Source organism: Dasypus novemcinctus, chromosome 7, assembly GCF_030445035.2.
Source record: "Dasypus novemcinctus isolate mDasNov1 chromosome 7, mDasNov1.1.hap2, whole genome shotgun sequence".
In the NCBI taxonomy this organism is placed as follows: domain Eukaryota; kingdom Metazoa; phylum Chordata; class Mammalia; order Cingulata; family Dasypodidae; genus Dasypus; species Dasypus novemcinctus.
Window position 1 is genome coordinate 10051358 of NC_080679.1, and position 15828 is coordinate 10067185.

General features: G+C 44.2%; 1 protein-coding gene across 3 annotated transcripts in view; it reads right to left on the bottom strand.

Annotated features, from left to right (window-relative positions):
* The window catches only part of LOC101436400 (UDP-glucuronosyltransferase 1A10), a 107416-nt gene that overhangs the window by 4380 nt on the left and 87208 nt on the right, over positions 1-15828 (bottom strand). For all 3 annotated transcript variants that reach the window (XM_012530196.4, XM_012530195.4, XM_004471467.5), the window contains exons 2-3: positions 2436-2567; positions 1792-1879 (exon numbers count right to left, since the gene is read on the bottom strand). In XM_012530196.4, coding sequence (XP_012385650.1) covers positions 1792-1879; positions 2436-2567 — 220 coding nt within the window. The remainder of the gene's footprint in view (positions 1-1791; positions 1880-2435; positions 2568-15828) is intronic.

Below are 15828 nucleotides of genomic sequence, written 5' to 3' on the forward strand. Positions count from 1 at the left end.
GAACATGGGAAACAGATGTGGTTCAACCAATTGGGCTCCTGTCTACCATATAGGAGGTCCAGGGTTCAATGCCCAGGGCCTCCTGGTGAGGACAAGCTTGCCCACATGGAGAGCTGGCCCACATGGAGTGCTGGCCCATGCAGGAATGTTGCCCGACGCAGGAGTGCCACCCTGCAGGAGAATGCTGGCCAGCACGGGAAAACCACCCCACACAGAAGTGCTGGCTGACATGGAAAGCTGGCACAGTAAGATGACGCAACAAGAGGCACAGAGGAGAGAAAATAAGAAGAGGTAGCAGAACAGGGAGTTGAGGTGATGCAAGAGAATAATCACCTCTCTCCCACTCCTAAAGGTCCCAGGATGCGTTCCCAGAGCTGCCTAATGAGAATACAAGCAGACACAAAGGAACAGGAACACACAGTGAATGGACACAGAGAGCAGGGATTGGGGGGAATGAGTGGAAGGGGGGGGGGAATAAATAAAAACAAATCTTTAAAAAAATTTTTTTTAAAACCGTGATCAAAAAATTCCCATTGTTTGACCTGGCCCATTTCATGGTATTTGCTTGAGCAGCCTAGGAAACTAAAACAACCTGACTCCAAATTGTAAAACCTAGCTCCATCATAAAGATATGAGAAAATTAACAATTTTATTTGGAAAATCTGAATGCAATAGGTTAAATCTACTTATCTATTAAAAAAGAATAAGATTGGGAAGCGGACATGGCTCAAATGATAGAGCATCCACCTACTATATGGAGAGTCCAGGGTTCGATACCCAGGGCCTCCTGACCCGTGTGGTAAGCTGGCTCATGCACAGTGCTGCCACATGAAACAAATACCATGCCACTCAGGGGTGCCCCCGTTTAGGGGTGCCCCACACGCAAGGAGTGTGCCCTGCAAGGAGAGCCGCACGCGTGAAAAAAGCGCAGCCCACCCAGGAGTGGCGCCGCACACATGGTGAGCTGATGCAGCAAGATGACACAACAAACAAGAGACACAGTTTCCTGGTGCCACCTGATAATGCAAGCAGATGCATAAGAACACAGCAACTGGACACAGAGAGCAGACAATGGGGGGGAAAGGGGGGAGAAATAAATAAAATAAACCTTTAAAAAGAGTAGGATTTCTTTCTTTACAAATTCTTCAGTGGATTGTCTGTGATGCATTGCATTTTGGGTTCATGCTTATTCAATACTAAAATTATTTTTTCTCTTCTGCCTCTGTGGAGAGGCTTTCTGAATTGGGAGCTGAGACACTGAGTATACAAATAGATAATAACCATGAATCTCTGACCCACTCATAGCAGTAACCAGGCCAGGAAATTCTCACCCACTACCTGCAACAATGGTCCACAAAGCTAGCCACTGTCTACAACAATCAGTCCCAGAAGCTAGACCACAATCCCTGCAACAATCAACTAAAAATACCCAAGACTTGATCAATAACTGACAGCTTCCCTAATGTTTGCCCCTACTTCCAAGGTAGGGCCAACTGGAGAAAGCTAAATATGCTCCTCACCAATAGCAGAGGATGCTCCACTTCTCCTTAGCCCACCTCCAGCCTCCCCATGGAATAGCCTCTGATCAGGAAACACCCAAAACCTTCCCTTTGTTTTACTGTAAAGCTTTCCCACTCCTCTGCCTGCCATTGTATCTCTGCCAAAAGCAAGTGATGCTGCCCAACTCCCTTGTAGCAAGCTCTGAATGAATAACTTTTGTTCTCATTTGGGTGGCTTTTGTTTATTTCCATACCAGAGATTGACCTACACATCAAATCCTCCCAAACTCACCAAGCAGATCATTTTGGGGTAGCCACTTGACAAGTTTAGTGTTCTTCCCAAGATTAGATGGTTGACTTCCCGTATACCGCCAGAGGACCTATAGCAAGGACCAAAATAATAGAATTTAAAGAAAGAACGTATTATGATTTAATAAACAGAATCCACTGGAGTAGCTAGAAAGTGGGATCCTCTGAATGAAGCTAGACTTTGCAGGGGTGGGAGATGCAGTGACTAGGAACTTCTGGGTGCTCACTTCCTGTTTCCCATTCTGGAGGCTTGGTTGCACTTGGTGAAAATTCATCAAGCTACGCAATTTAGGATTTTTGCACTTTTCTGCACTTCAAGGAAAAGTTTACTTAATAAGTAAAATGAAGGGATAGTATCCCTTTTCAGTTTATTTTTTAAATAAATTCTCTTTAGTTTTATTTGAATCTCTTAGAGGAAATGAGGCTTTCTAGTAAAATGGATCATTGCTTAATCTCAGAGTGGTTGGAAGATGAGTTACAAAAAAGAATTTTGGATGAAGAATTGGGAAGTGGCAGGGAAAACCCAACACTAAAGCTCCAACTAATAGAATTATTGTAAAAACTGAAGTCTGGGGTTAGAACTTTTATGAAAGATAGGTATAAAGGAGTTGTATAGAATCTTCTTACTGTCTGAGGTATTTTGCCCAAAGCATCGGCAATTTCCATCGCTTTTTTCTCTGGAATCTCTGAGACCATTGATCCCAAAGAGAAAACCACGATTCCATGTTCTCCAGAAGCGTTAACATAGGCTTCGAATTCCTAGAACCAGAAGAGATATTCCCATTAACTTTTTCTCATTTTCTTTGGTGATTACATACATTAAGCTATACATCAGATACCTCCTTCCTCTTAAAAATGTGCTTAAAGGTACTACCTGTATATAAATTAATAACTTTATTCTATTATATATTAGTATATAATAAATATTTTATAGGTAACAATTTTTTTGTTTATGGCATTTCCTTCTTCCTTCCTCCCTTCCTAAGTACAGAGGTTTCTTTTTTTCTTTTTTTTTTTTTAAAGATTTATTTTTTTAATTTATTTAATTCCCCTCCCCTCCCCCGGTTGTCTGTTTTCTGTGTCTTTTTGCTGCGTCTTGTTTCTTTGTCCGCTTCTGTTGTCCTCAGCGGCACGGGAAGTGTGGGCGGAGCCAGTCCTCGGCAGGCTGCTCCCTCCTTCGCGCTGGGCGGCTCTCCTCATGGGTGCACTCCTTGCGCGTGGGGCTCCCCTACGCGGGGGACACCCCTGTGTAGTACGGCACTCCTTGCGTGCATCAGCACTGCGCATGGGCCAGCTCCACACGGGTCAAGGAGGCCCGGGGCTTGAACCGCGGACCTCCCATGTGGTAGACGGATGCCCTAACCACTGGGCCAAAGTCCGTTTCCCCAGAGGTTTCTTATCTATAGGGTTATCCCTTCGGTTCTCCTTAGAGATGCAGAATCCAGATAAAGGGCTAATTTTCTAAGAGGCAAGCAATCCAAGGCAAGTTAAGATCCACTTCCCCAGTGCTACAAGCATCTGGGAAGATCCTGAGGAGAAAGCAGACTTTCAGAAAGGAGACTGAAGGAGGGAGAGAAGACAATGAGCAAAGAGGAAGCAAATGGAGGGAAGTAAAAGGAGGGAGCACGTGAGGGAAGCACAAGGAGGGAGCACATGAAGGTAAAGGAGATCATGGAAGGAGGACAAGAATTTTTAACAGTTTCTGGGAGAGGAAAAATTGGGGAAGAGGACTTTAAGGAAGATCTGTGGGAAGCATTCTGTAAAACTCCTGCACTGCCCCCTTTTAAAAAAATCTACAGTAAATATCTGTATTACTTTTCAAGGCTTTTGATTCCAAGATGTCACTTCTAATCTGGTGTAAAGGGTACTAGACAAATAGCACAGCTATTATTGTAAGTAAAGCCATTCCTTTTATGTTAAAAAGAACAGAGAATGTTAAATATTGGGCTTACAATGAAGTTCAAACCTCAAATAGCAAAGGCAACCTTTACCAACTCCTTTTCCCCTGCAACCTGTAGCAGGGTCTTCTATTTACATGGCAGACAATAAATTTTGGTTGGTTAAAAATAATATTCATGTTAACTCAATGCAGAAATGTAACCAATCAACCTTGAATTGTTTAACCTTTCCTGTTGAAGATTTTGTTAAAGTGTGGTGAAGCAGCGTTTCTGCTTTAGCAAGAATTTATTGAAATATATTTGAAGCTTTCTTCGCAGGCTCCATGATGTACAATAAATAGTGAAATATCCCTCCCTAAGTGAGAATGATACAAAACAGGGGAGAGAAATTCTTTCCAAGGGTGCCCCTGTGATCTGACCAGGACTGAATCCCAACCCACTCCGCACATGATCCTCACACAGAGGCTCCGGTCTTGTTCTAGAAGATCACTCCTTACAGCTACATGGCCCCAGCCGTCATGCAAGGAAGAACGTCAACCTTACGGAATCTCGGGATTCCTCCAGCAAGACCACCTGCGGGCATCACAGCCTTGGCTGTGTAAGGAGGAAGCTGGAGATGAGGCCATGCGGGCTTCTTTCTGAAGAACCTTCTGGGCCAGATGACCCAGGGAACAAGGAATGAAGAGCAGTGTGTGGTAACACCTCTGCAGATTACACCTGTTCGCCTGCTGCGTCTAAACAGCTTCGCTGGCAGGAGACGGGGGAACGGTCTGCAGAATTGGGTCAAAGCCATTCTTATTGCCAATGACAACTGCCCTTAAGTCTTTTTTTTTTTTTAATCAAAGAGTGATTGTTTTCATAAAGTGAGCTTTGGTATATTTGAACTGTAAGCTATGATTGATTTTCTAGTTAATAATGAAGGTTATAAGGACCAGAATATGAGCAAATTGTGGTTCCCTTGGGTGAAGCAGAAAGATGGGATTTTGCATGTTAGGGGGTGAAAAACTGATAGCAGGTGTAAACTACAATTTAAACTATAACCCACGTGGTGCAGCAGTGCTCCAAAACGTATTCACCAAATGCAATGAATGTGCCACAATGATGAAAGAGGTGGCTGATGTGGGAGGAGTGAGGTGAGGGGGTTGGGTGGTATATGGGAACCTCATAGTTTTTTAATGTAACACTTTTTGTGATCTAGGAATCTTCAAAAAAATACAATTAAAAAAGTGATGGGGTTGGGGGTTGGGGAGTGGCATGTAAGGAACCTCTTATGCTTTTCAATGTAACATTTTGTGTGATCTACTCACTTTAAAAAAAGATAAATAAAAAATAAGATGAAATTACTACTATTAAAAAAACAAAACTGATAGCAGGGATTCCCAATTATTAAAATACGGATTACAGATCACAACCTATCAAAAGGCTAAAGAAATAAGGAATAAGCTTTAGAGATGTAAGTCAAGCAAACAAAAGCTCTGAAATGAGGCAACAAAAGGCTAATCCAATCAGAGGAACAGTAGTGTTAGCTGCAGTGTTGAAACAGGGGGACCTGGAGGGAAGAGGGGTTGGTGTGACCCCAGAAGAGAGTAAGGACCCCGCTAGAGTCACCCCTCAGCAGGACTCTTGGCTCAGCCTCCAAAGCCAACTCCACAGAGTACTTCCGTCTGGAGGAACCACACGCGCGCGCATGGGTGCGCACACACAGAGGGGCAATTCCGCCTGGAGGCAACAGAGGCAGCGTGAGGATGGCCGCTCCTCCCACCCCACCCCAAGGGTCAGCCAAAGGGCTGAGGACACGGATTATCTCGAGAGGGGAAACCCAAAACCGAGGGGGTTCCCAGAGCTCAGGCCTTCCGGTGTAAACCCGGGACAGGGCCGCTGGTCGCCCAGACGTGGGATGGGAAACCCTCCAACCAAGGTGGGCCGGGTTCTAAGCGCGGCCCGCACTGCCCAGCCTGCCCTGGGGGCCACCCAGAGACGCGACCGAGTGCTTTAGCGCCTGGTCGCCGACGCTTGGCCTTTTCCATCCGGGGCCTTGAAGCCGGGCAGGCACGCGTCGTCCTTGCCCCCATCACACTGCGCTTTGGGCTGTGGCAGGAGCATCCTGAGGGCCTCCCTCTCTAGGCTCTGCCTGCCAGCCCTCCTCCCCCTTCCCCATCGTTCTTACCCAGCAGAGCAGCCCCTCTCTAAGCTCCCTTCCACTTTTTCTATTGAGCAGGATACTGCGCACTTACATCTCCCAGGGCCTTCATTCCTTCATGAAAGCCACCGTGCAGTGCCACCTTCTTGGGAAAGGGCCAAGTCTGATTTCACCCCCTTGCACACCCTTCCACATTCATTCTGACAACAGCAGGACGGAATGATCACAACATGGAAAAACTGGTCCGTAAACGTCCAAAGTTCAATAGCAGGGTTTAGCTAAAGTTTAAATGTCACGAAGGTTCATCCACAAATCAGAGCAGGTCAAACTCCAGAGATTGTGTTATCACGCCAATGTCGAACTCTGGGACAGCCCTTGCCGGATTCAGCAAGGGTGAGTCGATCCCTCACTTGGCAACACTGCCCCGAAATCGCCACCAGGTTTCCACCCGAATGGCCGAAAGGGTGGAGCAGTTTCTTGACTGAAATTTTCTTTAATCCCTCCACTTCCCAAAAGTACAGACCTCTAGAGAGAAACCTGTCTCTTCTCCACTCTTGAATTTCCCCACCTAAGATGAGGTCTTTTTTTTTTTCTGGAAGTACAAGGGATTGACCCTGGGACCTCAAACATGAGAAGCGGGCGCTCGACCACTGAGCTACCCCCACCTCCTAAGATGAGACCTTTAAAAGCATAGCTGCATTTGGCTAAGAGGTTAGCATTTTTCATCCCAAGCTTTTATGGGTTTTGTCCTTCCAAATGTCTTGTATTTCAATAAACCTAAGATTTAACGGGACCAGTTTCCAGTCACTTCACCATTATTCACTAAGTGTTGCCTATAAATACTGCAAGCATCCCTGCTCACTGCTCTTTCTTCTCCTTGCCATCTTTCCCGGTTCTTGAAGACTCTGCTCACCCAGCGTAGCCTGGCTGTTTTCCTCAGATGAAACTTGTGGACACCATCTCTGAAATTCTACCTATTCGCAAAGATGGTCTCTCTCCCTGAGCAGGGAATGACACCTGGAATTCTTGAGTTTCATTCCTTCTCTGTCAAAATTACTCTACCATGTTTTGGCTTTCAGGCCTGCCAACGCGATGTCCAGTGCCAGGCTGACTGGGTTTCCTTGTAAGTGACTTGTTCTTTCTCTATGGACTTTCTTCATGGACTTTTTAATCTTGACGTTCAGGAGTTTGGTGAAGTCGTGAAACTGTCTGCTGTGTATGTATATCTTGTATAAAGATGAAATATATACCTGCATGTGTGTGTGTTTAAACATACATATGTCAAGCGCGGGGGATCTTTCCTGGGATTCGGGGAGCCATTTCAATATGTGGATTTAATTATTTATACGGCTCAGGGAAATTTTTTTCTGCTATTGGTATTTATCACTTCTTCTCCATATGTTCCTTTTTTCCCTTCTGAAATCCCTATTATTCACGTATTAGATCTTCGAACTTTGTTCTCTAACCCTTTTCTCTCTTTAATTTTTGTTCCAGGCTGCAGATTATTTATTCTACTTGATTCCTTAGGCCATTAACTCAGGTCCCAACTGTAAGCCATTCTCTCCCCCAATTAATTTACATATGTATCTACTCATGCACGCTTTTTTTTTTATTTCAGAAAGTCCTTTTTGTTGCTGTACTCAAATCCGTGTTTCGTGCTGACCAACATCTGTTTGCTCCTGTTTCCTTAGCAGTCCCTTATTTTTCCTTTTTCTTCTTCCACATTCTGGGGTTCAGGACCCATTCTGGGGTACCTTCAGCAGAGGCAAGGCAAGGCAGGTGGCCGTCTCCATCCAGACTCTTGCTCGTGGGTCTTCTCAGCAGCTGGAGCTGGCCACGTTTCACACTCGGGCAGCTTCAGGGCAGAGGCACCAAGGCACGTTTTGTATCCCTGTAGTCCTGGGAGCAACCAGCTGTTTCTCACCCCTGCTCTCTGCCCTGACCCCCAGGATCTGTTCTTGGGAGAGGAGGAAATTCTGTTGTAAGCTCTGCTTCAAGGAAACCTGATCCTCACCTGCACCCTCCAGTCTTGAGGAGGTGTGTGTGGATGTGCTGGCATGGGGGGATGGGGTGGAGGTTGGGAATGAGGTACACAGAAACTGTGTTCACGCTGCCAGATTCCCAGTTGGGAATTCTTCCAGAAAGATGACTTTGCAAAGTTTACAGTTTATCAAGTTTGGATTGAGATATAGAAAAGTATGGGGTTGTTATTGGAGATTTTAAATTCTATAAGGAAAATGTTATGTTGAGAATTTCCTGCTTTGGGGGAGGGCTACTGGGGAAGGGGTAGGATTCTGGAAATACAGCCAACTGAACTTGCAGCCCTGACATCCTATGCCTCTGGCATTTGTTTAAGGGTGGAGGAATCCTGTATTATATCATAGGAAAAAAAAATGTGTGTATGTGAGTGTTGGGAACAAAACAAGCACCACTAGAAGAATGGAAGTGCAGCGTTTTTAAAGGGCAAAAAATAAGGAAATGGGGAAATAACCAAGAAAAAAAACAAATTGGGAGAACTACAATCAAGTCTACTGATATTTAAATTAAGTCTGAACAGGTTAAATTCCCAAGGAATCAATCTGACTGGGTTAGAAATATCACCTCAACCTTGTTTTAAAAAGAAAGAAAAACCCATTTGACTGCGAAGGGATACTAAAGGGGTACTAGTACAATGTAAATAAAAATAATGCAGGAATAGTGACATTAACATTAAAAACATGGAATTTTGGATTTAGAACATTAAACAAGAAAAAGAGAGCTACCAGCAGCACAATTGACGGAGAAATTCACACTTAAACCACTTTTACCAAAAAAAAAGTTATCAACCAGCATGTAGAGTGAAAACCTCCTTTACTAAATCTAGCCGTCCTCTTCTCTATTTTGACAGATTTCCCTGTGATTACATCAATCAATGCCTGAGAAGCGGTTGGTAAGGCTTGGCAGTCTCTCCCATTAAACAACCTAGGAGAAAGAAGGCTATCACTTAAATAAGGAAGGGCTCTTTAAAAAAAAAAAAAGAGGAAAAAAGGAGGCAAACAACACTAAATGGTGAGATGAAATCAGTTTACATTAAAATCAGGAGAACAGCAGGAATTCTTGCAATTGCACAAACTATTCAACTGGTTTTAGGGATTCTGGTAAATTCAGTGAAAGTGATAAATGGGATGGAATTTAGGGTAGAAGAAACAAATTTCCTTTGTCAACAGATGAAAATGCTGCAAGAAGTTTTAAACAATTAGGAACATAAATCCCTTGGTGAGATGAGTGTACAGTAAGTAGGCTTTCATTTCTAGAAAAGAAATGAAAGCAACAAAAGACTAGAGCACTTAAGAAAAAATAAATAAGAAAGGGCAGCGCAAACATGAAGAAAGCTACAAGATATTTTATCTTAGTTAAGGCAATGTTTGCAGGACCAAATAAAAGAAGAAAAAGAAAATCCCTGGAATAAAAATTGGATGTCCTCCACAAGGAGATAAACGGCAGGCTGAGTAACTTGTAGTATGTAAGAACCTGGAGGGAAGTGGATGAGGCTCAAGTGATAGAGTGTCCACCTACCATATAGGAGGTCCAGGGTTTGATACCCAGGGCCTCCTGACCCATGTGGTGAGCTGGCCCACACAGTGCTGCCACACGCAAGGAGTGCCATGCCATGCAGGGATGCCCCCATGTAGGAGAGCCCCACACACAAGCAGTGCTCCCCCACAAGAAGAGCCACCCTGCGTGAAAGTGCAGCCTGCCCAGGAGTGGCACCTCACACACAGAGAGCTGACGCAGCAAGATGATGCAACAAAGAGAGACACAGATGCCTGGTGCCGCCTGACAAGAATACAAGCGGACACAGAAGAATACACAGCGAATCAACACAGAGAGCAGACAATGGGGGGTGGGGGGGAAGAGAGATAAATAAAATAAATCTTAAAAAAGAAAAAAAAGAACCTGGAATATTATGTAGCCGCTAAAAAACAATAAGATAAAAGCTTTAGAGCTGGAGTGATATGGGGCCAGAAGAAAGCAATGAGCATACATTATTATCCTATTTTGTAAAACAAGCAACAACCACACAGAATTCTATGTGTGTACCTAGGTTTGTATGTAACTGCGGGAGGATAAAGAACTTTAGGATTATGCCACCTCCCTGGTGGCTGGTCCTCTGTCCCGACCCTTTAGTTTTCATTCATCCATTTAACACGTATTTGTTGAGAACCTCCCGGATGCACAGAGCCCCAGAGGGGTGAGGTGGGAAAGTCAACAGGAGTGTGGTGGACACATAACCTGACACTCGTGTCTCACTGGTGTTCTTTGAGGCATCCACAGTCCTTCCTTGATGGAAACTAAGACACAGAGCTCACCGGGGGTGACAATAGGCCATTAGGAAGAGCCAGTTCAGTGCCTGGAAAGTGCCTAGCCTGCCAGCCTTTTGAGAGGAGGTAAGTGAATGTCCCCGAGATGTCACCTCCTCCTAGAGTCCTTTCCTAGCCCTGCTTTGGGAAGAGCACATCCTGCCATTCTCTAGCACTTCATTGAGAGCCAGAGGGGCATGTGAGTCCCACTTCAAATTCTCAAGTGGAAAACAATGAACATTTCAGGGAATGATACGTGACCCTTCTGCCTGGTGTTGGAAATGGACTGTCTGGTTGCTCAGTTATTAGAAGAGAAGGATTGCAGGACCCCTCTTCCTATCCCGATACCTAGAAACCAGAGTTCCAGCCCGGAGCATAGAGGCACTTTCCCCACTGGGGTCTGTAGAGATTAAAGAACTGTTTCATCAGTCTGGACTCTCCTACGCCTGACCCAGAGCGAGGCGCATGCCGCATGTTCTTGTTTTCTGCACAGGGCTATGAAAGCAGCACTGTCTGCACTGGCATTTGTCCTCTGTGGCATCGAATTGGTTACTATCCACGAAAGTACACGAAATAAAACCCTCAAAGTACGGTTTCCTAAAGTCCAATGCAAAGGAGCAACCCAGAGCATGATGCTAAACAGGAAATAATTACAGCTCAGACGTAAGAGATTTGCAACACAGACATGAGCGAAATAGGGCATTTGAAACTATCTCAGCATGCTTGTTCAGCCCATATCTCCAAAAGTACTTGCAAGAATGTAGGTAGGCGGAGCTTCCACTCAAATACCCACCTGGGATAGTGGTTTTCTGTGCGCGCAGTTGATCCCACCAATGAAAAACATATTGGGCATTAATGGCCTGGGGTAATTCATTACAAAGCCCCTTCTGAACAACCAGACTGATGCAAAAATCATCAGGTCCTGGAAAGTCACAGGTCTCTGAAGTACCTCCGAGGCCAACGAGGAACATGAGGAATAAACTATGCCACACATAAAGGACTCTGAGAAGGCAATCAGCATGTTTTTCACCCGCTGCAGGAAGGTCATGTGATCTGAGTTAAGCAACAGAAGCCTGGGCTCATAGGACAGGGTTTGGGACACTGGGTACCCTCAAAGTCCAAGCTGCATGGCAGCCCAGTCAAGAAGTACATGCAGGCAGGGCCAGGTACTGGGCGAGGAAGGGGCAACAGGGAGGAAAGCATCCATCAGCACAGCCTCTAAGTTGCTGGCCACCAGAGAGGCCAGCAGCTCCTGGTTGTGCAGGAAATGGGAGCAGGCAGAAAAAAGCAGAGTGGAGTTCCCTTGCACTCTCTTGTGTGTTTTGACCACATGCTGCCAATAACCATTTTTCTAGAAAACATGATGCCCAAGACTGACAGAAACCTCTTCCAAGTCCTCCCTTTGGAATGGCACAGGGTATCTCTTCAAGGTGTAGAAGGCTCCTTCTGTAATGTGCAAAGAGGCGTTGGGGACTAGCACCATGACTTCCTGTCCCCTCTGCTGCAGCTGCTGGATGACCCCCTGCATGCTGAGCTACTGGCTGCTGTCCATGGGACCACCAACAGCTTCCCTCCCTGGGTCACACTGGGTCCGAAAGCACACAGCAGCAGGGCCAGGACGAGGGGACTTGGACTCTGCGACCCTGGGGCTATGGTGTTCCAGCATTTGCTACCGAGACTGCTGCTCTGTCAGTGGTTCAGCCTCTCCCACTTCATGCTGCATGAACGGATCTATGGACCTAGATAATGATCGCTTGCCTCACGTGACAACGGCTGCTGGTGGGCTAAAAAGAGCAGGACGTTTACACGTTGAGAGATAGAGTGACGTTAATTGTTGCATGCTTTTCTTTTAACTCTTTACTTTGAAAGACTCTCAAACTTACAGGACAGTTACAAAAGTAATACAAACTCCATGCAGAGAACTCCAACATAACCCCCCTCACATACCCAGATCCACCAATTTTAACATTTTTCCACATTTCTGTATCATTCTATCTAAGTAACCATCTATCAGTTGGTCTATCTATCAAACCATTTTATGAACAGTTGCATATAGGTTGTATACATCGTGCTCCTTGAATACTTAATCCTGCCATGTGCATTTCTTAAAAACAAGGATATTCACTTACTATAACCTTAAAGGCAATTAGGTAAGTTCAAGAAATTTAACACTGATATATAACTACAGTCTATATTTCAATTTTCTCTTATGTCCCAATAATGTCCTTTTGAGTCTTCTCTCCTCCCTTAGTAGAAGCCATCCAAGATCATGTATTGCATTTAATTGTCATTGCCTTTACTGAGTTTCTTAACAGGTAAAAATCACTTTATTGGCTGGCATTCCTTTATCAGGCTTCAACCATATTCTTAAGTGAATGACAGATTGCAAAGTATTTCCAGCACCTTTGAATCCATTAAATTAGTATTACCATACACCAAGAGACCTGAGAAAAAAGACCATTTTGTGGCAAATTAGACTTCCTTTTCAGAAATTTAACACTAGGCAGAATATGTCTTTTAGAAAGAAAAGAGCACGACACTGCCATCACATGGCTCATGGAAATCTTTAAGAGCTCATTCAGAAGTCTGCCCTACCACTGGCATTGATTTTTTAATCTTTCATCCAACAAATACTTATTAAGTAAAGGCCCACACTGTGGGGCCTTGAGGCTATGGCAGTGATCAGGACCGACCAGGTTCCTCTTTTCCTAGAACTTGGGATCCATAGACAGAGAAGGACAAACAAACTGAAGAGATAACTAGAGACATCCAAGACTCTGATAACTGTTAGGAAGGAAATAAACAGGAGAGCTAGCAAGGGGATACTGGGGTACAGTCTGATGGGAAAGGAAACCCACTTGGGTACATGGATATGAACAGCCTCTCTGAGGACTGATGCATATCCATTGGGAGTGTGATGGCTAATTTTATGTCAACTTTGCTAAACTATAGTGCCCAGCTATTTGATCAAACACTAGATGTTGCATGAAGTTATTTTGTAGATGTAGTCAACATCTATGATTAGCTGACTGTAGGTAAAGGAGAATACCCTTGGTAATTTGGGTGGGCCTCTTCCAATCAATAAACACTGAGGTTTTCCATGAAAAGAAGAAATTGTGTCTCAAGACTACAGCAGCAGGCCCCAGTCAAGATGGTAGAGTGAGAAGTTTCAGGGCTCTAACCTCCCACAGAAGCTTTGAACAATGAGCTTTTTCTAAAAGATCCAGAAAATAACTAAAGAACTGTAGCAACAGGGCGAGCGCCAAATCAAGAAAAAGGAAAACTAAGAGCAGTAGGATCTCATGACACCTTGGCTGGCCCCTCATCAGCACTGAGCTGGTCAGTGCTCCTGGTGAGGGTCCCTGGTCCCAGGTCCAGAGGGCATAAGGTCATCCTCATGCACATACTGGGAGCATGAGTGTCAGTCTCAATCTCTCTGGTAGTAGCCTGAGGAACCCCCTGACCCAGAACTTGCCCTGCATACGGAAGGCACCTCACAGAACTCCCCTACAGAATGCTATGAGAGAGCAGTCAAGTCCTGCCACCTAGGGCAAGGGATTGCTGGCTGTAGAACATCTAGTGCAATGCTCAGGACCATGACAAAACTGTTCCTAGGGAAAGGGAACATTCAGAACCACATAAATAGGGGGATTCCTAGGGCAATAAGCACATGCCCAAGATAAGATGAATGCACAAAAAAAATCAGAGAGGCTCCCATGCTTTGGCCCCAACCTTTTCTCCAAATTTATTGTGTGGATAATTTCTGAAGGAGAGCACTCACACAGGTCAGTGTACAAAGACTGGGAATTGTGTTTTCTTTTTCTTCTATTTTTTGTTTGTTTGTTTGGTTGGTCAGTTGGTTGGCTATTAGCTCCTCATATATGACATAGCTCTGTTATAACACTAGGTGTATATAAGCCCAAGGCACATCAGAGTCTAAAATCCAACTCTACTACACTGAAATCACAAAATGCCCAAGTTTCAAGAAAATATTATAAAACAAAGAGACAGGAAGTGACGGCCCAGGCAAAGGAGAAGATTAAAGTATTAGAAACTATCAATGAGGAAGATTAGGCCTGAGACATTCCAGAAAAAGTCTTTTTAAGAAATGGGTCCTAAATGTGCTCAAAGAGCTACAGGAAAATATGGATAAAGAACTTAAGGAAATCAGAAAAATAATAGATAAATATGAAGAGAATATCAATAGAGAAAAGGAAAATATGGAAAGGAACAAAACAGAGCTGAAAACCACAGTAACAGAAATTAAAAATCCCCTAGAGAAGTTCAGCAGATTGGAATGGCAAAAGAAAGAATCAGCGAACTTGAAAATAGGACAAGTGAAATCATCCAGTCTGAGGAACAGAAAGAAGAACAAATGAAAAGTGAACAGAGCTTGAGGAACCTGTGGGACACCATCAGGCATACCAATATATGTATTGTGGTAGTCCCAGAAGGAGAAGAAAGAGAAAAAGGAGCAGAGAGAATATTCAAAGAAATAATGGTAGAAAACTCCTCAAATTTAAAGAAAAACACGAATGTACACTTCCAAGATGATGGATGTTAGAGGTTTGCAACAATTAAGCTGTAGCTCAGTTTCCCCTGCTATGCATTGGAAAAAGGCTAACCCCCGTGTCTGAGGGCATAGCACTTTCCCACAGGTTAAACAAAGAAACCACATAGAGACAGAGTAAAGGGAGATAGAGATCTTCACTGTTTACATATCAGAGGGAGATGGAGATCTTTACTACTTGCATATCAGGGGGAGATGGGAAACCTTCACTATCTACATATCAAAGGGACATAAAGAAACACTTTAATCCCTACAGATCAAAGAAACATCTCTTCCTGCAGCATTCCAAGAAACCATAACTCCCTAACCCACTACCCTCTAGCCATATCAGGGAAAATTTTCACCTCTAGGGCTTCCAAATGGCACCTGCCCCTCACTCGGACCCTCATCCCCCTCCCACCAACTATCATTTCCCTGCCTAGGAAAGTTCTGTATAAATTCAAGTCCCCCCTTCCAGGAGTGGGCTGAAGTCTCTCTTCAGACCTCCACCATGGTGATGGGGGAGCTGAAGTCTGTTCTTCAGACCCCCTCCATTGGGAGAGCTTCTCAATAAATTCTCTGTCTGTGGTCATATCAGTCTCTGTGTCACAGTGAACGCCATTTTTCTCCAACAATGGACAAACTCCAAACAGAATAAACCCAAATAGATCCATACCACACCATATTATAATCAAACTGGTGTATGTCAAAGATAGAGAATTTCAAAGCAACAAGAGAAAAGCAACATGTTACATACAAGGGAGCCTCAATAAGATTAAATGCCAATTTCTCATCAGAAACCATGGAGGAAGAAGGCAGTGGGAAGACATATTTAAAGGGCTGAGAGCAAAAAAAACGCCAACCAAAATATCTGTATCCAGCAAAACTCTTTCAAAAATGAGGGAGGGATTAAGCCATGTCCAGCTAAACAAAAGCTGAGGGACTTCACCACCACTAGACCAGCCCTACAAGAAATGCTAAAGGGAATTCTACTGGTTGAAATGACAATAGACAATGGACTGAAACCACATGAAAAAATCAGGATCTCCAGTATGACAATGACATGAGTAAATATAAATACCAGTTCAATTGT